We start from the raw sequence: 24,405 nt of genomic DNA on the forward strand, positions 1-24,405 counted from the left end.
CCAAGAGTCCTGGGCAGGGCCAGGAGTTGGACTCGATCTCCATGGATCCCTTCCAGCTCAGGATTTTTGTTGATTCTGTAAGAGCCACTTCTTCCTTTTTACTAAGAGGAAGCCAGGAGCAGGATTCAGAGACCCAGAGTGGGGGTCCAGGGTGCATGTCACAGCTGCAGAGGGCAGCCAACTGCAGCAGAACAACTATGGCAGGCTGCAGCCAGAGGTTACTGGGAGATGGGATATCACTTTGCATCCAAAACAACATTGAGACACTGTGAAACTCAGTCCTCCTTTGGATGACCAGCTTGAACTGTATGCCTGCATTTTGGGTAGCTCAAATTAGATAGAAAATAATGTTTTTCTAGCACAGGCTGGGGATGCAGGATGGACAGTGTGACCTGCAGCGCAAGGCAGATGTTCACCAACTATGCAGCTTGAGAGACACACACAACATGAGAAGTCCAAATGCTGGCCAGAGATTTTGATACTTTGTTCTCCAAGTCCTTTGTGAAGCTCTTCATCTAAAGCCACAAGCTCTGGTCAGAAGGAATTTTCTGGACCCCATTCTCTGTGCTGGAGTGGTTGGCACACTCCAGTCCAGCATGCAGGTGTCCTGCAGAAGCAATATTTGCAAGAGCTATGCACCATTTAGGCCAAAGTGTGCTGCTGATTCATAGAAGCAGCTGTGGAAATCTTGCATTGGTTCCATGGCACTAGAACTGGGACAAAGAGATGGCTACTGCAGTGCAGAAGGTGGAAGGAGCACATCTTGTGAAACTGCATTAAAGAAATAAATAAAAAAAAAAGTTGGCACTGCAATATTTCTAATAGCAAGTAAAGGAAAGCTCTTGCCAAGTCCTCAGGTGATTTTGCCCTTATAACTTCTAAAATTGACACTAAGGAACATAGTTTTGTTTCTGGAAGGTCCATCTCCTGTTTTGATTGATCTTAGCTCTTTTATACTTGGAGTAGTAGGAAAGTGGTTCTTCCTCATTCTCTTGGTCTTTTATATTTATTCTTTCAGTATAAATTCCTTGTAGTTTTTAGAAACTGATCTATTTTTGATGAAGTACAAGAAAGAAATGTTTCAAAATTAACTTCTATTTTGCTAACAAATCTTCAGAGTATTTTCGAAAAATTAAAGCTTGATAAGTATAATGGCTTCAGGACTCAGCAATTTTGGCTTTCTCCTGGGCTGTAATTAGGAGGAGGTGTGGAAAAAATTTGGAAAAGAAAAACAGAAACACAGCATAACAAACCACATAAAGATTTCAGAAGTCTTGTACTCTAAACATCACAATTATATTTATTTATATATTTAATTTCCCTACTTTTTTTTTCTTCTTCTTCTTCTTTTGCTATTTAAGATGTTAACATCTCTTACTGGGGGCTTAGTAAAAATTTTTATCATCATTTAGGGTTTGTTTTTTCTCCTTAAATTCCTGTAGAGCTAATTACCTGTACAAGTAATGACACTGGCTGTAGTCACGGCTGCCTTCAAACATCCAAAGGCCCTGTTTGCTATTGCCCAGAAGGATCTGTGCTCAAAGTGGATGGCAAAACATGCACAGGTAAGGAACATTTTTCTTAGCTGAAGTCACTGCCAGGCTCTGTTCATTCTTGGCACCAAGAGCCAGAATTGAATGAAGGCGTTTTGCACTCATTTTGAACAGCTGTAAATGATTGTACAAGATAATAGAATGTATGTTGATTTGAGTGCTGACATGAACAGTATTCATCTTAATTTTTAAATAGATTTTTAGTAGCAGCAACATCCAATATTTGCTGGCCAAGTTCTTTTGTTGTCAGCACAGATCAAGACATGTCTCAGGTTTTTGTTGTGGGAGACATCTAAAATTTATACTTCAGAGTACATATACAAACAAAATTAAGGCTCAGGTGATAATTTTATTGATGTCATGCACCCCATGTCCAGAGTCACTCTAATTTACCCACAAATGGAATTTTTGCAGCCAGAATACTTGAAGCTGCTACACTCAATCTGTCATTCCCCACTTCAGCAATTTTCCAAATTCAGGGGAATATAGCTTCTCAACTGCATCTTTTCAGTCGTAGGGGTCAAGATAGCTCCATTACTGACACAGCCTTATGCTGTGAAAAATCCTCTTTCCCTTTTAATCCCTTTCATATTGTGGACTGTACTTTATACATAGATTCAGTCATTATTTCTGTTTTGCTAGTTCATATTGGTATTGAGACTATAATAGAAAATAAACCCCAAAAGAATGGTTTCTTGGTTTGTTTTCTTAGAAAGTATCAATTTGTCATCCTAGCCTAATTAACTTCTGGGGGGACGATTGCATTATTTGCTGTTTCTTTGCATGGAGTGCAAAGTCTGATAAAATTTATTACTTTGTTGTAGATGGGATGAGATTTGCATGGGAGAAGAGTTCTCTGAAATACACGAAAGACCCTCTCTCTTTACATATCCCACCCTCCCACTTTGTGTTACAACACAACATTGAGTTACTACTAATTTGTTTTCACTTCTCTAGGCTTCTGCTTTCAGCAGGAGGCATTTTGGTAAATCTACCAGTCACTGAGATGATTTGCACTGTAGAAATCCTGAGCAGAGTGAACCATTCTCTTATACCTCTGATTTTGTTGTATTTTATTTTTCTTTTAGAACGGCACAGTAAAATTTTACAAATGCTCTGTTTAAGGTTGTACATCTCCAGATAATGGTGGCTGCAGTCAGATATGCACTTCCTTAAGCCCATCCTCCTGGGAGTGTGCTTGTTTTCCTGGATATAAGCTTCAGCGAGACAGAAAGCACTGCACTGCTATAGGTTGGTGTCATGGTATGCCTGCATATTTCTGCCAATAAAAGTAAATCCTTTTTTGAGTTCTTTAGGGTGGATCAACTGGGATCCCTTTTTGCGCTGCTTTTAGGTTACTTTGTGAAATTTGGGAAGTATTAGTTGTTAGGAAAGGCAACCTATTTTGGAAATAAACCAGAACAAGCAGCAGTACATGGTTCTGTCTCTGTCACAGAAAGTTCAATCTGTGATCCATCTTCACCATTTCACTCTGGGCTCCCTTACTGTGGAGGCCTGTCCTGCAGTACACAGGGGTTTGTGCCTTCACATAAATATGGGCATAGTTCCTGCCCAGTGTTACAGAGCTGGGGCTGAAGTCTCTCTGTTTGGTGAATAGGATAGGGAATAGTCTGCAAAGGACTTTCCATATTAGGATATTTCTCCCCCTCTGGCCCCAGGAAGCTGAGGTGTTTATGTGCACTTTTGGATTCCAGACCCTTCTGCTCTTTCTGAGAAAAGGGCAGACTCTGGTGAGCAGCAAGGGTATAAGCAATTGCCAAAGAGAGAGGAGGAAAAAGAAGCTTTTGATTTGTGCCCGAAATAAGGGGATAGCTAGGTTTGATGGTTTTTGGTTTTTTCTTTTTTTTTTTTTTTTTTTTTTTTTTTGAGGACAGTATCTTTCTTGCTTTTGCTACAAAAGACTTCTCCATATGCAAATTCAAGTTATTCTGGCATTTATGCTGATGCTGTGAAATGTAGAAAGATGATTGCCTTGAGGCTAAGGCACTCAGTGTGAAATGCAGCAGAACTAGTGACTCCTTTTGTCAAAAATGTTGAGGCTGATGCTGACAGTAAATAATGTAATGCTTGTGGATGATTTTAAAAATGAGATTTGCTCTTTTGGCAGTCAAAATATGCTTTAGTCTGTAAAATTATATTCACATTTATTTTTAATTTCTTAGGCAAGTCGAGTGTAGGAAAATTGCTGTAATTTCTTTTTGCTTCTGCTCCGCATTTTGTCTTTTACTGTGACTTATATACACACTACTTAGGAGTAATGCAAGTTAGAGATCACTTTGAACTTAGTGCAATTAACATACTGGCAAATTTTAATCGGCAGGTCCTAAGCCATTTTTGTTATTTGCAAATGGCCAAGATATCCGCCAGATCAGTTTTGATGGAACAGATTACACAAGTTTACTTGACTGGCAGATGGGAGTAGTCTTAGCACTGGACCTTGACCCGGTGGAAAATAAGGTAAGGCATTAAAAATGAGAGGATTCTGGAGTGTTGCAAGGACAAAAGGATTGAGCTTTCATGTGCCTTAACCTTTCCTCTGTCAGTGATCTGGATTACGCATTATGCTGCTCCTTGCTCTGTCGCCTGTCCAGGAGCACAACTGGTACAGGCTGCCAAACATTAGTTGAAGAGTTTCATCCTTTATATATTTCCTTTTTGTACATTGAAAATGATATTTCACAGAGAATTTCAATGTCTAAATTCACTTCAGGCATGATTTCAATTTTAAAGAATTTTGTGTGAGTTTTCTCCATTAAGACTGCAGTGCTGTTTTCTGGAAATATACTGTCGACTTTCTTCACTGTGTGGTGGTACAAGCAAAAATATCTTTTATTCTACCCAGCTAAATCTGTATGATTCCTAGTAAATGTTGGAGTAATCTTAATAAGAATTATTTCCCACGTCCTGATATTATTGAGCAAAAATACTGAATGCTCACAGAGTTTATTGCTCTTCCAAAACACACTTCTCACATACTAGACAGTGCTGTTGGAAAGAGGAATCTTCTCTGTATAAAGACCTGTTTGTCTGTGTGGCCACATCCTAATGTCCTACTCCTTGCCTGCAGAGTTGGGAAGAATAGAATTTCAGCTGTGCTTTGCTAAACCTTCTGTGGCAGACAGTTATATTTTCCCACGGAGAGCCTTATTTCCACTGTACAAGTGTTGCAAAGAAATACTGGATGGTACAGTGAAAGCTGATGAGGAGCTCAGTTAGGTTGTTGGAAGCACCTCAAGGCCCAGATGGACACAGCTAAACATACGTGACTGTTACCAGATCTGCGTTTACAGGAGGAGCACTCCAGGCACTCCTGGAACATCTCCACTTGCTCCCGAAATAGGGCCCTGCTGGAGAGGCAGCAGTTGCCCTGTGCCGTGCCAAGTGGGGATCAGCTGTGCCAGGGACTCTGGTGTGCACCAGGGATCCCCTCCTGCGGTGTTGGGTGGCAGAGCAGAGGTGGGGGGACATGCAGGGGGCAGCCAGGCTGTGTCAGCTGAGGGGCAAGGCAGCACCCCTTTGTGCTACCAGGGTGTGGAATTAGCTGGGCTATGGCTAGAGGCTCCCTCCTGTTTTGTTTGACCTCATGGCCAGCATCAAAGCAAAGTTATTTGTTTTGCTGTTACCGTTTCCAAAGAAAGCCTCAGCACTACTTCTGATATGGTTGTGCCATGCAATGTTTGCCTCTTCTGGGGTTTGGATACGAGATAAAATTTACACATCCTTGGAAAATGCAAATCTGGTTATCCCTACAAGCAAAGAACTTTACTTTTGAGCTCAAACTAAGAAACCTCTTCTGGAAATGTTGGAGTCTTACAGAATAGACACCCAGTAAAAAATTAAGATAGCTACAGGAAAGAGTGGAAAAAAACACAAGTAAATTTTATACCTCCTTTTCCCCTTCCCAGCTCCTTGATATACATAGGGTGCTGCTATCTTCTCCACACTTGTCACTTTTCAACAAGAGCAGCCAGTGAAATGACAACATGCTTCTTTCTGCCAGTCCCTCAGCTGTGCTTCATGTGAAGTAGCTGCTGGCTGAAACAAAAGTGCAGGATATTCAGAAGGCTGTATATAGGGCAACCAGGATTTACAGCTAAGCACAAGCTGCCTGTAGAAGTCATCCTGGTTGAAGGATAAGTGTCTTTTTATTTGATCAGGGATCACAGGTTACCTGTGCAGCCTTTTGTGAATAGGCAGTTTAGGGATTTTTCCAGAAGAAAAAAGTGTTTTAGAAATGGAGTTACGAGACAGAGAAGGTAGAGTGGAAAATGAGATGAGAACTAATGACACCTTGTCTCTTATTTATTCACAGATTTACTTTGCCCACACTGCCTTGAAATGGATAGAACGAGCTAATCTGGATGGCTCAGATCGGGAAAAGGTTATTCACGGAGCTATGGATACACCCGAAGGCCTTGCTGTGGACTGGATTAACCGTAAATTGTACTGGACAGACAGAGGGTACATGCTCCACAGGGCATTTATGCCGAAGCATGCCATTAAATATTTGGAATAAATGACTGGTGATGCAGAAATAGCTGAGATATCCCTCTAGTTCAGTAGTGCTTCACATTCTGAGTGGGTAGTTTTAGTCCCAAGTATATACAGTTGGAAGGTTCTGTAAAATTAAAATGCTGGAAGTTCACTTGCAGTCTGTATTGTGTTTTTATCTTTGTATTTCCAAGAAGCAAGGATTTGGACTCAGTTGCAAGGAATCTAAAGCATGCATACATATGTGCACATGAACATATTTCCTTACACTGTTTTTTATATACAGACGCTGCGTGTGAGTGGGTGTATGTAGGTATATCTTTGTGTATACATACATATTATAAAAAAGAATAAAAGATAAAAAAATATTATTATGGTATTGAGTACATCTTGGGCAGAAGTCAGTGTTGTTGGCAGCTAAAATCATGTTATTAGAGAGTCTTTGTCAATTATCTCTGATAAAAGAGCAATGACTGCTGCCAGACAATGTGACCGCCTTTCAGCCGATAACTAACCTTAAATGCAGAGGGAAACAAAACTGACCTTTGATGAAAAGGCAGTTTCAGATCACAACAGATAATGAAGACATCTTGAAGAGTGGTCATGAGCTTTCAACATGATCAATAATTTGTTAGTCAATAAAAAGTAATTTTGAGTGTTTAGATCACCCTTATTCTCAATTTTAAATATTCTGCTAGTCCACTTCCTTGCTTTTAGGTACAATATTGTCATATGATTGAGCTACTGTAAAAATATGCCAGTGTTCCTTGTGAAATGGGAGATTATGGTGTTTCTCTCCATAAGACAGAACATATTCAGGGGGAATATGAGAATTTGAACCTGGAACTTCCTTCTCACCCACTGCATTTACCCATTTGTACTCCACATTTGCAGGAATGTATTTCTCCTTCCATCTCTGTGGGGCCTTTCTTTAAAGGTTCAAAAAGGCATGGAAGGCTGTAGGTTTGCTTGCAGGTAGAGGCTGATATTTGTTTGGCAAGATGAATATTGCAGCAATAAAATCAGTTTTCTGGAAAAAAGGTGAATTGAAAGATTGGCAGTGTAGATTCTATACTTTACTTGGTCACAGATTTTATGAGTAATCTTAAGAACCTTAGCCTCATCATTTCCTGCAAAATAGATGTAATATGTAAAATGACCACTGATCTCTGGATGAAAAATGCTATGTAAAGCTACTATTTAAAAAAATTCTTTATACATTTGGTAATGGTATTCAGTTAGGAGCTGGTTTTCCTCCTGACTCCTTTTAAAGCTAGCATTTATCTATTAGTGATCATACTTGCAATTCATTATTCACCCAAAGAAGGAGAACTTCATGTCTTCTGCAGACCAGCAGGTATTTTATCATTATGCCCTGGACCAGATAATGAAGCTGTAACATGAATTACTTGTTGATAAAACAACTAGACATCCCACATCAGCAGGATTACTTCCTGTCACTGTGAAATTATTTATTACAGCTTAACTAAAGCAATGTGAAATCTTAGTGCATTCAGCCCAAGAAGACAATTAAAAAGATGGCAGGGAGGATCTAACAGTGCTCTCTGTGTTGCAGGAAGGTGTGCATTGAGAGGAGCAATCTGAATGGAATGCAAAGAAAAATGATCATCTGGGAGGATCTTTCCCAGCCCCGAGGGATTGCCATTCACCCATTTGCTAAGTAAGGAGTGATAAACACAGTAAATCACGTAATGCCTGTGGATGATTTTTAAAAATGAGTGTGCAAGCTTTGCCCTTTTGGCAGTCAAAATATGCATTAGTCTCGTGCTGGATTAGTCATTGCCTCACAGAGCTGTGTGAACTGTAATGTTTTATTGCAGGGTTTCTTTCATGAGCTGGGACATGTTCATTTCTCACATAGATCTTAGAAGAAAGTTGGAGCATTAATGATACTACATGCAGTTTAAGCTAAAGATAAGCATGAGCATCTGAGGTCACTGACAGCTGTAGGTGCCTCACTACAAACTTTGATGGCTCCATATCTAGTAGCGTGAAGAAGGTAAAAACTTTTAACCAGCAGTGCTTACAAAAATGCCCTTTTTTTGGGTCCATGTTTCAGTTTCAGAGGAAACTAAACCTAATTTACTGTTCTGGAGATTTGTTGTTTTAAATGCACCTACTATCTTCTTAACTAGTGTTGAAATGATCCCGTGTGTTTACAGTCTTGATGAAATTCTGGCTGTTTCAATCAATGGCAAAGTCCCACGGATTTTTAGTCAGTATGCTTGTAGTAGGAATATTTTAAATCTGGTCCTTTAAATCTTGTTTTGATGCTCACATCCTGCTATAACTAAGTACTGAAGAATCAGAAAGAAGCAGGTTTGGGGAGGGTGTTTTGCTAGCTTGCCTCTGCCCATAAAAGACCTGAAAGAACCTTTCAGTAGAGGTCGAATGCTATAGAAACATTTTGCAGGAAAACTTTGAAGAAAGGTAGGTTCTGCCAGATTGTTTACTAGAATTATTAGTAGAGGCAAAGCATGCAATGGGAAAGGGAGGAGGAAACATCATTAAAACCTAACTTTTTAGAAAGTTCATGGTGAAAGGATGAACAGACATTATGGCAATGTCCGTAGTATTAAAGAGGGATATGAAACCCAATTAGAATTCTTGAAAATACTGATCCCTGCATTAGTTAGAGCAAAACTGCTTGTGTAACTAAAGCTAAGTGAATCTCTGGGTTATTTCAGTAAACCTGACAGAGGCAACTGGCACCTGGGAAGATGAGCCCAAACTTCAGATATTATTTGCAATTATAGCTATCCCCATTTTGAGTTGCCTTCTAGCATTGTCTGTTCATTGAAAACTGCTAAACAGCCTGTGAGTAACACACAGGACTCTAGAGGGAGACCCTGAGAATCATGATTTTATTAAAGGAAGAAGATTCTGGACCTGATATTGGTGTATCTTTTTTAAACAACCTGCCTACTTTTGCTTGTTTTTCATGGCTAATGGGTAATTTTACTTTCATTTGTTTATTGTTGTATCCCTCTTTAGACTAGGGTCTGGCTAATGCATAATTTTCTGTTGTCTGGATTTGCTAAAACACTATCAGCTGTCACATGGAAATCAAAAAGCAGATATGAAGAGCTGTGGTAGTTAACATAGTGAGGAGTTGTTTTCCAAAGGTTTCATGCCAGTGAACAGAGTGAGGATTCTGCATAAGTCTCAGTGCAATCACCTGGAGTCTCATGGCAAGTGTGGAAAGATCAGCAGCCAATATGTTTGCTTGACGCATGCACTTTTTCTCCTGTGAGTCAGGGCTGTGCTGCTCTGATCTGACCTTTCTGCTTTGACAGAACTCTATGGAGAGGAGGACAAACATTTACTTACTGACTCCCTGTATTAATTTTGTTTTCTGAAGGAGATTATTCTGGACTGACATGGGAGTCAGCCCGCGGATTGGCAGCTCTTCCTTAGAAGGCTTCGATCGCCGGGTCGTAGCCAACACCGGCCTGCTGTGGCCCAGTGGAATTGCTCTGGACTACTTGGCTGACAAGGTGTACTGGTGTGATGCTAAACAGGCCGTGGTTGAGAGCGCAAACCTGGATGGTTCTGGTCGTCGAATTCTTGCACAGAATGATGTAGGTGAGGCTTTGGGGTTGATAATTACCTACTGCTGCTTGTCCGTGTGTGTGTGTCTGCATATGTGCATGAAAACTACTGGCCAGCTGCTGTGCTGTATATCCCATGCTATGTTGAGGGTAATGACAGCACTTGAGCTCTTCATTCTGTTACCCAGCTGACTTTTATTCATTTTAGCAAAAGAATTTCTTTCTAACCCTCTCTGCTTTTACTAATGAGTCACTTTGCATTGCACAGAGAAGTTTGTGCGATGCCCTCTTCCTGCCTTCACAGAAAAATGAAAAGAATAAAAAAATTAAAAATGTGCTTTGCTTTTCCCATGCGTGGCTGCTTAGTTTAATTCAGGTTTTGCTGTGTTTATTGCATCAATGAGTTATATTGACACAAGAAGAAAGGGAATTAATCTGGGTTGTTAAGGTCCTTGAGCAGCAAACCTGTATCTGCAGCATTGAGCACTGGAAGGATTCTAAACACACAATAGATACCAAATGAAAAATGATTTTACAATGTGCTGGTAGTTTTTATGGCTAAGATTTCTACTGCTTGACACATAACTGTGCTGTTCTGAAGCAAAAGAAGAGAGGTGTTAGCAACACAGAACTGATGTTGTACCACGTCTAAGGTAAACCATGTGTTTAAGGATCTTGTCCATGGCAAATTAGTTTCTGGAGAGGACTATTTCTTTTGATCATGGGATCTCTCTGGGGACCACTTTGTAGGTGTGCATACAACACATGGGCAGAGTGAGGACTCATAGCTCAGTGCCATGACTGCTGTGGGTAACCCTATGGTTACTCTGTCGAGTAGCCTCTGTTCTAGTCCGTGCTCTGGGAAGGCTTGTGTTCATTACTGAAGTCAGATACCCTCCCAGTCTTTTGGAGGTGACCAAAGTGTGGTCCTGGAGGAATAAGTGTTCTCCAGTTTATAAGACATCGTAAGGCTCAGGAAGTAATTTCCTAGTAGTTTCCAGCCTTCTTGTCTCTTCCTTTTGCTCCCATGGTGACTGCCTCCTCCAGGAACGGGGCAGATCTGCAAAGGAGGACCTTGAAATCTCAGCCAAGTTTCATTTTGTTTCTCCACAAAGAGTAAGACAGTGTCTTCAGGGAGCAAAAAGAGAAGGAGAGCTGGGACCACTATAGAAATAAGGATTATGTGAAAGGAGCAGTGATACAGCTGTTTGGAGGTGAGAGAAAAGGACATGAACATCTGTATGCAAGGTAGTGAAAAGAGATGAAGGCCTGTAGGGGTATGAATTTAGAGAAGCATGTCCTGGTCATTTGCTAATGCTGCTAGTGAAGACTGGAATTCAGATTTTGTTGTTGAACAGCTGTACACTGGAGGACAGGAAGGCGGCACCACTTCATGGGTGTTCTGCTGTAACATGAATTTTTATTGCAGCAGCTCCCTCTAGTGCCCCTGTGCTGAGAGCTCGTTCAGTAGAGCTGCATGCAAAACAGTAAATCATTTCTGCTCTTCCACCTAACCCCATTTTCAGCTGGAAGTACAACAACCCATAATAACCTGCACGAGGCAATGAAGAACACAAGCATCCCTTTTGTTTATGCAGTGGGTCCTGCTGTCTCCACTGACTGGCACTAGGCTTCTGATTTTAATCCTTATTGTAGTCACAAAATAAGAGGTTAATAAAGTGCTGGACAAAGCAGGGTGCTGTTTGTGAATAGTGCAAACTACAGATCCTAAAACTGTGAGGAAATGTTTGGGTGTTTGGGGACAGTATCTAGGTCTTGGTCTAGTTGCTCAAATTTAATGGGAAGAAAAGGTAAGAACCAAGATCAGTGATTAAGCATGGGTCAGTGGAGGTAGTTAGGTGCCCATAATACACTCTTCAAATAACACTAAAGAACATTTACACAGTGTCTTAGAAATTTTTTTTGTAAAGGACTGTTTTTTCAGTTTATTTGTGAGTTGAATTTAAGATTTACTGACACATACTCCTTTCCCAAGGTTCTAATGGTTATCTGTATTGGTTATCTGTTGTGTTGTTTTCTTGTTTGCTTGCCTTTGATTTTTTTTCAAGCTAGTACGTGTTGGGATCACATTTTCATTACTGAAATGAAACACCACATAGTTGAGGTCTACATCAAGAATGTAAAAGCACAGACCATAAAAATCATGTCCTTAAAAAACATACCTTTCAGAGGGGCTCAGACTGCAGCGGTAGAGTGCAGTGCCACTGAGGCTCTAAGGACCACAACAAAGCAAACCTGCTTCAGCCAGGAAGTATCCACTCTGAAGCCAGGTGTACATCCATGGAAGAATAGCATGTGTCGTTCTTACCTTCCATTGCAAAAAGCTTGCCCAAAGGCCATCTTGAAAGCAGGAGATTTCTGAGTGTATAGAAAAAAATGCATAGTGCCATGTGAACTAATGACAATTTTCTATCATGAGAGATTAAAAAGAGTCAGAATCATTTTGTAGAGATCTTTATGTCTGCCATTATTTATATGAAATTTCTCTTTGGATTCTGAATTGCTGATCTTATCTCTGGAAGTCACACTAGGGATCTGAGTTTTCCTAGTGCAGATAATATTGTGCTACCAGGGAAAAGTTCCTGTGCTCTGAACTTGGGGTGGAGTTTCTTGCAGCTACAGTTAGTCCTATAATTGTTAGGTGCCTGGCTGAAGCTGATATCTAGGATCCTGTTGCCATCAGTGGAAAGAGAGGAAGTCACCTGGATGACCTATTGCCTCCTGTGGCTTATGTTAGCTGGCTGTATGCCCCTGTGCATTGCACTTGTGTGTTCTTTTGGCACTTGCAGAGGCCACACACTGGCTTTGGAGTCAGTGGCTGCAGTGGCTGCAGCTCCCAGGCTGCCCTAGGACAGGATGCTTGTGCAGGATCCTGGCAAAGGGATTTTTCAGAAAACATGACAGTGACAGCTCATGAACACTTATCCCTCCCCGTGGGATATCAAAGGGAGCACAGGCTATGGCTAAGTCCCTGTGTTAGAAGTTGATCTATATGCAGATAATTCTTTCCTTTGCAGGGTTTCTTGTGTATGTTCTACAGATGTGGAAATGACAAACCTAATGTCTTTCCAGGGCACCCTTTTGCGGTAGCGGTGTTTGAGGATCACCTGTGGTTTTCTGACTGGGCTAGGCCATCCCTGGTGAGGGTGGACAAGAAGACCGGCCAAAACAGGGTACGTCTGCGAGGCAGCATGCTGAGACCCTCATCAGTGGTTGTAGCTCATCCTCTGGCTAAACCAGGTACACTGCAAAGATCGAGCAGTCATTCCCTTCCAGCCTTCTCTTGTTCACTGATACCAGCAGAATAGATGTCCCTGGGTAGAGGATTGTCTTCTCAGAAACAGGCTCTTTAAAAAGCCTCGCATAGTCAGGCTGGCATTTATTGAAAGCATCATCTGGGCATGTGTCCCAGGAATGCTGACAGATTTATGGTCATGGCCAAGAGTAGATGCTGATCAATTGCCATGAGGCTACCACAGTCTTCAAATTCCTATTTATCCTAGTCTATTAGCACCCCCCCCTCCCCCCAATACCCCAATAATAACAAATGACACAGGGAAAGATTTTGTGAGATTTATTATTTTTTGATCAAATTATTTAATTTTCTGTTGGGAACAATCTCCCTGTAAGCCGAAACGAGTAATTCAATAGGTCAGGATTGAGAGAAGGTAATCACAGGTTCCTTATGCCATTGAAATATTAGGACTCCAAATACCAAAGGAGAAACAATAAAGGAAATAAAATTTAAAAATGTGGTACATGCATTAGATACAGAGTACATGAATCTCTTTTCCTGACAGTGGCTAGGTGATAATATCTACGCTTTACTATATGCATTTGTTGTTGTATAAAAAAAAATTAAATTAAATGAAATCCTAGTTTTTGTCTGTCCTGATTCTTTTTCCAACTGCTTCAACTCTGCATAGCTAAACACAGATGTTTAGTGAAGAAGCAACTTGTTAATTTTCCTGTTTTTCTTCATTAGGGGCAAATCCTTGCCTTTATGAGAATGGAGGCTGTGATCAGATCTGTGAAAACAGTTTTGGAATTGTCCACTGCAAGTGCTATCCAGGATTTGTGAAAACTCAAGTTGGAAAATCCTGTCGTGCTCTGGATTCTTCCAACTCAACAGCAGGTACAGTCCTCCAGTTCCCAAAAAGCCCCCCCTCAAATCCTTGAGGATCCTGATAGGTAGCACTGGAAAAATTCACCTTGCTCTAAAATAAAGAATGATGGTTTTTCTGAAGAATGAAAATGCTGGAATGTTTGGGACAACAAGGCAACAGATGTTGTCTGGCCACTGTAATTCTTCCCTTAGCATTTTAGCAGTGAAAAAAGTGTGTGCAATGCTGGCAATTATTGTGAGCAATGAGCCGCATTTCTTCTCTTCTGTAATTGAGAAAACTCGCCAATGAATGCTTTTAGGAATAATTTGACGTCAGAAACAGGTCAGTCTGAGAGGACACTGATGCTTATTTTAAAAGGAAACCACCATGATTATTAGAAAATACATAAGTATTTGAAAATCAGATGGCTATTTCAGTAGATTTAAATAGTCCACGTCACTTTTGTCTTTTCAGAAAGTGTCTCTGTGCACAAGGAGATAATGCCAATGCCACCACCAGAGACTGTGCTCCAGAGCACATGGAGCACTGGGATTTTTAAGGATGCAGACAATGGGAAAAAGCAGAAAATAATTTTTTTTACTGCTGAAATCATGGTATCAGGTATAGTCTGATGGTTATCTTCCTTATGCTTACTCTGAGGCTCTGAACAGGTTTATTGAGCAGAAAGAAGTAATAGATCTTAAAGAAGGAAAGGTTCATTGTTGATGGTATTCATGCTCTTAAGCTTCTAACAAGACCTTGGGTCTGTGCAATTATTCCAGGTAGGACTGCTTTTTTTGTTTGTGTCTCTATTCCTTGGCTATGTCAACAAAAATTGATAATATTATCCTGGTCTAGAGAACAAACATTTCTAATTTGGAACACTTGAGAAAGTCTCTCCTTTAGGTTTTTAAGTATATTGCATTCCTTTAAAAAAAGTTAAAATAAGCCCATTGAATTCTGTATATCTTTGATGACACTAGATCATTAACTTTTGCAATAGGTTTTGAATAAAATATTCAGAAATCCTGATACTGACATGTCAATTCCATCTAGACAAAGAGAACAGCTGCAGAAATTGTATTGGCTTACCATTATTAATCCTGGAGAGCTAAGTTTCAAACTTAGCTTAGTATGTTGTGGTTTTCTCAGTTTGTTTTCTGTAATATAGATATACACTACCTCCTTTGATATTTCCAAGGACATCTAGTGGTTTTTCTTTTGTTTTGCTTATGCTATAGATGAAGATGACTGCACTGCCCTAGAATGTTATGCCAATGCGGAGTGTGTTTTGTTGGAAGATGGTGCTATGTGCCAGTGTTTGAAAGGATTTACCAGGAAGGGGAAATCATGCTATGGTAAGAAAAAAATTATTATAACTTTTGAAAAATTGTAGACTGAGGGGGGAGGAAGAAAATCTATCTCCTTTCACACTGGCAACTCTGCTGTGTGAGGCATCAGAGAAAGGTCAATAGTATGAAAGGGATGATGAGCAGAAAGCATGTGAGATGAAATGGCTAATTATCTCATGCCTTTTTTCCCCTCGAGCAATGAGAGTTAATCCTATTAATACTAACAAGCAATAACACAGAGAATAGAAAGTATAATGTATTTATTTGTAAAAGTTCACTAATTGTAATAGCTCAGTCCATAGACATGATAGTTAATGTATAATTTAGACATAAGGAATCTCTTCAAAATTAGTATTCCTGATGTAATATTTGTAAAAAAAGTAGTTTCTTTCTAGCACTAGAAAAAGACTCTAATAGCCATGCAAAACATTGCTCAGGGTGGTCTTTAAGTTTCTGGACTTATTTGCAACATAAATGAAATAACTGTTCTGCTCTCACAGAGGTCAGGAGAGGAAGGTGTTAGAAACAGAAAAAAAATACCATTTGGTGGTTAAGTGTGAAGACTCAGAAGAATCTGTGTTTCCATGTAAAGGGAAAAAATTGTAAGCTGAAATGAGCATACATTTTTTCCACTGTAGTACTTTTTCTTTTTTTAAGCCTATGCATTCTTTTATAAAACAAAGTTGCTAAATGCTCTGAGAGGTCTTTTCCAACTTAATAGATTATATGATTGTAGAACATAAAGCTGTTTTCGAATCCGATAATTTCCTCTGAACAGGTTTTCTTTAAGCAAATGATATTTGTGATATCATTTTGTTGACTCCCTTGGATTTTGAGCACCCCCATCAAACTTCATACCAAAAAAGACCACAAAGTCCTTCTCTTCCCATTTGCTTCACGTGCACAAATGCCAAGTGACGGCAGAGTGTGGGGGAGCTCCGTGGTGCAGATGTCTTGGTGTGCTGACTGATGTGCTGGTTCCTGACCCAGTGTCCTGTCCCTTGCTGTGTCCCACAGACGTGGACGAGTGCGTGGCACGCACGGACCGCTGCAACCGGAGCGTGTCCCGCTGCATCAACACGGACGGGGGCTACGTCTGCCAGTGCCTGGGAGGCTACACTGGAGATGGAGTCCATTGCCATGGTAGGGGCACGTCTGAGGGCTCTGCCCTGGCTGGAGGGCTCAGGCATTTCTGCCTCTGTGGTGCCTTCCTCCCTGTTTGAAGCGTGGTTACATCAGCAACTGATGAATATGCAAAGCTTGTAGTTGTCAGTGAATATCTCCTCTCAGTGTTTGCACTCTTTTTGGTGGCTATAGAAGGAGAGAGAGGAGGAGGGAAGTGGAGGTGAAGCAGTAGAGCTTTATTGGAAATCGTTGCCATGAATATAAACGAAAGCAGGTATTGAGTGTGTCATAATACTCATCAAATAATTCCAGGTCTGTTTAATAGGCATGAGGTTCAAGGTGTGACACTGACAACTTGAGTACATTTAGAGTCTTGTTAATAATCAGACCCACTGATTTTCCCATCCAGCTCTAATGCCAGGTCTTTAGTTCATTCTCTACATCTCTTAAATTCTTAATCCATTTTAGTGGTAAATATGAACAGGAAGCTTTTTCTCTCCAGTATTTGGCCAGCACACAGTTTGTTCAGAGCTTTATGAGAGTGTTGCCTTCTCTTTTGTCCTTTTCTTTTACTTTTTTCCTTTATAGCTTAATTCAAAGCCCAAGGAGTTTTAACCAATTCTTACATAATCTTTACTGGCCTTGGTTCTTCAACACTGATTAGGATGACTGAAAAATTAAAAACAATATCATTATTATGGGTAGAATGTGGAAAGTATCAGAGAAGAATCAAGAAGGCCTTTTGCCTGCAGGGGTCAGAGGCAGAGCTCATGTCTTTGAGGGTGTTTGGAAGTGCAGATGGAAATGCACACAGAAGTTACAAGGTCCTCTTGCTGTCCCAACACAACCTAGAAGGCAAATCCTCAAGCAGCCCTGGGCTTTACTGTCTTACCACTGCACTGTGGAATAGTTGTTCAGGATGTACTACATTCCACTATCATTGAAAAAAAGTCTATTATTTTCCCGAAGTCTTTAAGTCCAGAAAATAGATTCTAAGCTGATAAAAGATGTAGTATTACTAAGATGTAAACATAACTGAAACTAATTTTGTGTTTGAAGACTTGAAATGTACTGAAAGCCAGAAACTGGTAAGTGATTTTGTGCTTCAGTTGTAAGTGCCTGCAAGCATGCACAGTGTCCAGGAATGTGATGGTATGTTCAGTGATAACACACCACACATGAGTTTGTGTGGTATTGGTGAAATCACATTTCATGAAACTGTAGCAGTTGTGTTCCCCTCCTCCCCTCCTTTTTTTTCAGTGGTTTGAATTTTCTGTACTGTTTTGAGCTAGATCATGTTAATTTTACTGTAGAAAAATTCCAAGCAGTTTAAGCAATCATTTCACAAAAATTGGGGTAGCAGATCTGTGATTCCCCAAAGTAGACCTGGCACATTTATTCTGCTGACAGATCATAAAATGAATCAGAAGCTCCCAAACTTGGCTGAGTGAACCAAAGGTTTCACCTTTGAGGGGGATGCTTCATCACTTAGCAAGGTGCAGGTGGCCAGTCTGGCAGGAACTGCTGCCATGGGCTTTGCAGAGAAGTGTGGGGGCAGGAGGAGAGGGTGCAGCAGAATGGGGGGCAGAGATGTGTATGAACCTAACATGGTCTCTGAGCCTGGAAACTCTTGTAGTCAGGCAGCCTCTTCACAGTCACTCAGAACCTCACTTATTGAAGTATTTACACAGACTGAATAAACCTGTAGGTTTCTAGACACTTTTCTTCTGCCTAAACTCTTGTTAGGCTGAACTAGGTGGGTGGTACAGGGGTGGGCAGCTCCCCACTCCCAAACCCTTCTGCAAGAGTGCCAACATATAGATCCAGGCTGCAAGCTCGGACTAGCAATGCCAGGAGAATGCATCTGGTAACAATAAGTCTCCTCTTCAACTCTGCTGTATTTGTTACATTTCATGGGGAAGCCTTTCCCTCCTTCTCCCTGTGGAGAGTTTCTGCAGCAGCACAGCGTGCTCTCGCTATCGAAAATAAGCTGGTTGCTTTTCCATTAGGCTTTCCATGAAGGCATGTTTGCACAGGGAGAGGTCTCTGGTGTTTACCCCACTGCCTGGGGAAAGCAGTGCTGCTACTGCTGCCCCTTTTAGCCGATGCTCTGAGGCATTTCATTCTTCTAACTGCAGACTGTTTGGGTGACAGATATTGATGAGTGCAAGACGGGGTCCCACACCTGTGGAGAAAACATGACCTGCACAAATACAGAAGGAAACTTCACTTGCTCATGTGCTGATCATGCTTCTGGGACTGGCGACGGTTGCAGTGAGTAAACGCAGTGAGCAAATACAGCAAAGTGGCCCTTAATTAAGAACTGTGTCCTTGGATAAATTGTTATACCTGGAAACTAAGGCACCCCTGTACAGTAACATCCCGACCAGACTGTGGATACATTTAGCACTGCCTTTGGGAGGCTGTGGTGAAGGAGAGCAGATCCAAGTTTAGTAAGGAAATATCTACATCAAGGTTCAATGTAAATTTTCTACTGTCTAAATGTACCAACAAATCTATCAAATGTCATTTACAATCTACAGCAGAAGTAAATGCTCCTTGGAACATTTTTTGAGGGTAATTTCAGTCTGTGCCATTTTTCAAACTCCCTGTGCCTTCTGTTACTTTGCAGAAGGCTGGCAGAGGAAATGCACATGATTTAAGTGCCCTTTGATTCTTCAGTATAAGCCTGTCTTTCAGTTCCAGTCACTAATTGCTCAAAAGGGCTCTGAAATTCCTTAGAAAATCTGATTATCAATTTACTGAAGGGAATTGCTAAAAGTTCAGCACTAGTGACTATCTGACCTTCATTTTGGTGCCTCAATGAGGTAGCAGCATTCTCTGAAATTGAGAGTGACTCATTCTTTTCCTCTGTGTCAGCCAACTTGGTCAGGGTGAATTTTACTCCAGATTGAGTGACTTTCTGATAATGGACGGACATTGTCACAGAGCTGTTTCTTCAGAAAAACAATGAAATTACAGCTTTCTTAAATAGAGCGCCTATCAGGATTTCCACTCCCATTTCAGTCACTTAATCTTTCAGTAGTTTCAGGTGTCACTCAGGAAATGATGATTTTAAATGATGCGTGACTTGGAAGTAATGTTTCCTAGGTCTCTCATGTGCCAGTCTGATCCCATGTCTTTACAGATGTTAACACACTGTTTTAGCTCTTTGCCTAATAAGCTCTTTTAGCAAGATGAAATTTTCTTTGCTGAATGCATACACACCTGGGGTTCACTATAATCACTCATCTCTTTCCATTCAGGCTCTTTGCCATGGCAGTTCTCCTGCAAATGAAATTTTAAAGCCCAAATGTCATTGAAGGTCATGTTGCAATAAAGCTGGTGTGAGTCATAGAACTGACCCCATAATTATATGAGAATGATCAGGTGTGTCTCTGCCAATCCTTGCTGCCAGAAATTCTTTGCCATGTAGCTGTTTTGTTCTGACCTACAGGTTTGTTGTAGCACCAAAGCAGGCATGAAAGCACTCCTTTTCTGTAAGGACATGTCTGCACTGTGGTCATGCTGTGCAGAGATATTTGTGCTACCTTTAAAACCAGCTGGTTTGGATAGGTGTGTAGGTGGCAGAATGTGTGATTCAGAGCAGGCTGCAGAATGCTTTGGCAGAGCCACAGGGCTCCCTGCTCCCCCAGTGATGCTCTTATCTGCACCTGAGCTACCTGAAACAGTAAAAAGTGTGATCTGCCATTACACATACGTGCAATTAACTGAATGGCAGCAGAGTAGAAATAATCTGCATAAGAATCTCAAGTTTCTTGTGAAAGCTTCTGAGTCGGAGATCCAAGTGCATGAAATACAGTCACCCTTCACCTCTGCCTCTCACTCTGGTGATTTATGCATAGTAGAGATTTACCATATGTCAAAACTTCATAAGTTGCAAAAATCATTACAGAGTAAGCACCTAGATAGTTGGTGCAGTTTTTCTTCAGGGCTGGGCTCATACAAGTAAACACACGGAACTCAGTCAATCTCTGTAGGCCTTTCACTGTAAATCTAAAATATTTATATATTAATATACTATATTAATATATTAAGAGATTATTGTATCATACTAATAACACAGTATATTAATATCTATATATTTATAAATAATAAGTTATATATAATGTATAAACAATAATACTTAATAATATATAATATATAATATATATTTATAAATAATATCTCCATATCAATATATCATATTTAGTAATTTTATCTATATTTATGCTTGCCTAAGTTTGATAACAGCATAAGAAGATAGGAAAAAACAAGTAATAAATAGAAACTGGATATTTTTGCCTAGTTTAGTACCTTGAAGTTCTGGAACTCTTTCATAAGATTATGTTACCAATGAGGCCAAAAGTTTGAGATGTCCCTTTGAAACTCTCTGTTTCAGAATCTACTGTTCCCCCAGCTGCTGTCAGCAGTGAGTACACTACAAAGGCTGTGCAAGGTGATGTTGTAGGATGTCCTCCTTCCTACGAGTCATACTGCCTCCATGGTGGAGTGTGCAATTATGTTTCTGACCTACAAGACTATGCCTGCAAGTAAGTACAGAAATTTGTGTTTTCTCCGCTGAACAATGGTACCCTTGGAATGCTACCCTCTGTTTACTGCAGGCATTGAAAAGAGTTTATCCATGAACGATCTGCTCATCCCTCATGTCACTCATTAGCATTTGAATCTCCTCTTTCCTGTAAGTGATCAGTGTAATTTTCAGTGCATGGCCACTCCATTGCAATTCATGGTAGGATTGGATTTGTTCCCTGAGCACTTGATTCTTTACTTTGGAAATGGGTGGTAACTAGTTAGGTGACTTGAAAGAGGTGCCTTCTCTCTCTCCTGTACATGTCCTGCTGACTGCACCTCCCTGTTGGCCTTGCTGTTCCTGTGTAGCATTCACTGGGATGGAAGAGGACAACTCTGTCTTGCCTTCTCTGACTGGGGCCAGGGAGCAATCTTCTGCTGTCACCTCTTCCTTTACAGAAATAAGTAGGATATAATTGCCCTCTAAAAACAGGAAGAGTTACAATGAGACCTCAAATTTGAAACCTACTTCCCCTGTCAATATTTTTGACCCTGTCAATATTTTTGTGAAGCCTAATTTTGGGTTCCCCAAATGAAGGTACTGATAAAAGCCAGGAGAATCTCATCTCCTCAGAAGTCAGCCTTGGCTAAGTCAATGTGACAACCTAGTTCCATGGGGTAGTCATTTCTTCAAAACATTTAGTGCTGGCATTTAAGTGTGTAACCTGATTATATTTGAAGCTGTACTCAGAATGTTTCTTCACAATCAAGCATAAAATCTTTGCAATGAGACAAATCCAATGCCTGCCTCCTCCCCTGGGGTCACAGGGGGTAAATGAGGACCTGTACAGGGGGCAGATACTGTTCCAGGGTAGGAAAATCTCTCTCTGTGCCTCAGGCTTTCCTATTTTGAAGTATGAGTGGTCTCCCTTGCCTACAGACCTCTGTACCTGTAAGAATATGAAAGGAATGTGTCCCATGTGCATTTATGGGAATGAAGTCAATGCTTTGTGCTGTAGATCTCTTGAGCTCAGCAAAGCCCTTGGGCAAAGACATTATGGGAGACAGACTCATGGTCATCTCTGGTACTTTTTGAAGTACCAATCTCTGGGTTTGAATTTTTAGTGTAACTTTTAGAGGTATAGTAAACTATCTATTTTCACCTCAGAAGTTTCTTCTTTAGAAGAGTCTAAACCTGCAGAACTTTCAAATTAGATCACATTTATTTTTCTTTTATTTCTTACATGTTAGTGCATAATGAGAATTGAAATGTACATGTTTTTCAGTTTTGGAAGTGGAAGCAGTAAAAAACTTAAGAGCAACCTTGCTTGGCCATGATGTTGGGATTTGTGTGTGGGTGTTGCTGGATCCTGTCCCCGCTGAATCCTCACTAGATGGCAGCATTCATTCATGTAGGCTCTGATTCATTAACTGCAGAAGGGAAGGAATGGAAAAATGTTATCCAGCAAAAACCACATACCAAATGTGATTTGTATTTTAATTAATAAATGATCATTTGATCATACACTAGAAATGTAGTGTATGATCTGCCAGCATGTTTGCAATTCATTGTAATTTAACATTAAAAAATTAGCATTTTTTCTGCCTTCCAGTGCACACACATTCTAAATTTTAACAGAATGAGAATGCTTGTGCCTGACTTAATAATGAATGCTGATATAACGTTTTCATGACATTGGGTAAAAGCTGCTGCAGGTCAAATCCTGCTTCTTTTTCTCATCTGACTAGCTCTTGGACTTGAGTAAAATTAGACCAATTACAATTGTGATGAGTTGAGTCTACATTGCTGAGAGATTGTTATGAGCTGAATAGACTTTTCATTTTTTCCATTTATTATTTATGTCTTGCCTTGTGTAGTAAAACTAGGCTGAGATTATTTTTTTGATCTATTTCTCACTTTCTAGTAGTTTTGATTTGAGGGTTTCATGCATAGATAGGATATTTCTGTATTGGGTTTTACAATGGTAAAACCAGTCAAATAAACAAAAACTGTCTACGGAAGAAGCTTATATTCAAAGTAAGTTTTGAAGATAATTCTAAATGAAGATATTTCTTATGCATCGGTTTTTTAAATACTTTCATTCATCTTTAATTTTACAGTAAAGATTGAGATTAAAATTTGATTCTCTTAAGTCACTCTGAAAATACACGTTGGTCCTGTCCTGCCTACTTTAAAGGGAAGCTTGCTGCTGAAAGAAGTTTAATGGAAAATCCTAGGGAAACACTAATAACACAGCAGGATTTACAGAATTTAAGAAACTTTTTTCCCTACTCTTTAATCCATAGGAATCTGGTAATAACAACCTCTCTGCACAATTCTATAGGCAATTCAATACCAGTAAAAAATAACAGTACAAAAAAAAAAGAAAAAAAAAAAAAAAGAGGAAAAAGAGAAAAATAAAAATACTTTCAATACTGGATTCTACAGGTTTCAACTGCATACCTTTAAAATGGTTTTGTCTTCCCCATGCTAAAGTGAGCCAGATGTTTCTGTAGTGGTGACCAGCGGTGCATCGATGCGAGGTGGCGGTCGGGGGCCGAGCCCTGCCGCCGCTCAGCGCGTCCCCCGTGTCCCTCTTTCCTTGGCAGCTGTGTGACGGGCTACGTGGGCGAGCGCTGCCAGTTCAGCGACCTGGAGTGGTGGGAGCAGCATCGCGCCGGGCGGGCCAAGGTGCGGAGCATCGCCATCACCGCGGGCGCGGCCGCCGGGCTGGCGCTGCTGCTGCTGCTGCTGCTGCTGGCCGCCCTGGCCGCCCTCCGCCGCAGGTACTGCTGCCAACGCCGGCCTGCCCCTCCTGAGGCTGCCCTCAGAGAGCTGGGGCTCAGAACCGGACCTGCTCCTCAGCGGCTGGGAGCTCCTGCTCTTTTCTTTTTCTGGCTCTGGGAATAATGCAGAGAGTTCTGGCGTGTCCCTTGCCCGCAGAACTCGTGTTGGTGTTAGTGAGCACACGTGTCTGGAGGGAAGGGGAACAGACCTTGCTAGAGCTCAGGAACATGCCATTTACTTCTTCCTGCCTTTCCCTTCACAGCTCTAGATGGCTGGAACTCTCATGGTATGGGCTGGCTCTTCTCTGCCAGCTATTCAATGAGCTGGCTTTTGTTTCCCATTGAGCGTAGAATTCCACCCGAAAATTTCTTTGCCTACTAACCTTCCTAAGGCTAGTAGCAAACAGCGAACTGTTTCCATGTTCACTGCTGGAGGCATCAAACTTACGGAGTGATACTTCCAGCAGTGAACACGGAAACAGTTTTCCTGGCAGCAGAGAGAGTAAAATCAGGGGAGTGAGTCTAAGCACATTTGCTGTAAAAGTACTCCCTTGGCATTTTCCATGGCTGTAATGAATTGCACAGATTTGGGATTCTTCCTGTGGCAAAAAGAATTCCAACGGTCACTATTTAAGAACCCAGTCTGATGTGAAATTAAATGTCATTGGTGTCCCTTAGACTGGAAAGTATTAAGCATTTAAGCTAGAGTCTTTTGGCCATGACCTTGGCAGACAGCTGTTCTCAGAGGCTGATTTAAATGCAGGATTTTTGTTTGTGGTTTAGGTAAATTTTAAAATTAGATCCTCCTAGACATAAAAAGTTAAGCTACAAAAGAAGTTAACTA

General features: G+C 40.8%; 1 protein-coding gene across 1 annotated transcript in view; it reads left to right on the forward strand.

Moving 5' to 3' along the window:
- The window catches only part of EGF (epidermal growth factor), a 55,492-nt gene that overhangs the window by 23,961 nt on the left and 7,126 nt on the right, over positions 1 to 24,405 (forward strand). The window contains exons 9-22 of the mRNA XM_058803867.1: positions 1,443 to 1,565; positions 2,679 to 2,804; positions 3,895 to 4,031; positions 5,887 to 6,035; positions 7,642 to 7,746; positions 9,448 to 9,671; positions 12,731 to 12,898; positions 13,644 to 13,793; positions 14,239 to 14,385; positions 15,006 to 15,122; positions 16,134 to 16,259; positions 18,396 to 18,515; positions 20,644 to 20,794; positions 23,385 to 23,561. Of these exons, the coding sequence (XP_058659850.1) occupies positions 1,443 to 1,565; positions 2,679 to 2,804; positions 3,895 to 4,031; positions 5,887 to 6,035; positions 7,642 to 7,746; positions 9,448 to 9,671; positions 12,731 to 12,898; positions 13,644 to 13,793; positions 14,239 to 14,385; positions 15,006 to 15,122; positions 16,134 to 16,259; positions 18,396 to 18,515; positions 20,644 to 20,794; positions 23,385 to 23,561 (2,020 nt within the window). The remainder of the gene's footprint in view (positions 1 to 1,442; positions 1,566 to 2,678; positions 2,805 to 3,894; positions 4,032 to 5,886; positions 6,036 to 7,641; positions 7,747 to 9,447; positions 9,672 to 12,730; positions 12,899 to 13,643; positions 13,794 to 14,238; positions 14,386 to 15,005; positions 15,123 to 16,133; positions 16,260 to 18,395; positions 18,516 to 20,643; positions 20,795 to 23,384; positions 23,562 to 24,405) is intronic.

This window comes from Ammospiza caudacuta, chromosome 4 (genome assembly GCF_027887145.1).
Source record: "Ammospiza caudacuta isolate bAmmCau1 chromosome 4, bAmmCau1.pri, whole genome shotgun sequence".
NCBI lineage: Eukaryota > Metazoa > Chordata > Aves > Passeriformes > Passerellidae > Ammospiza > Ammospiza caudacuta.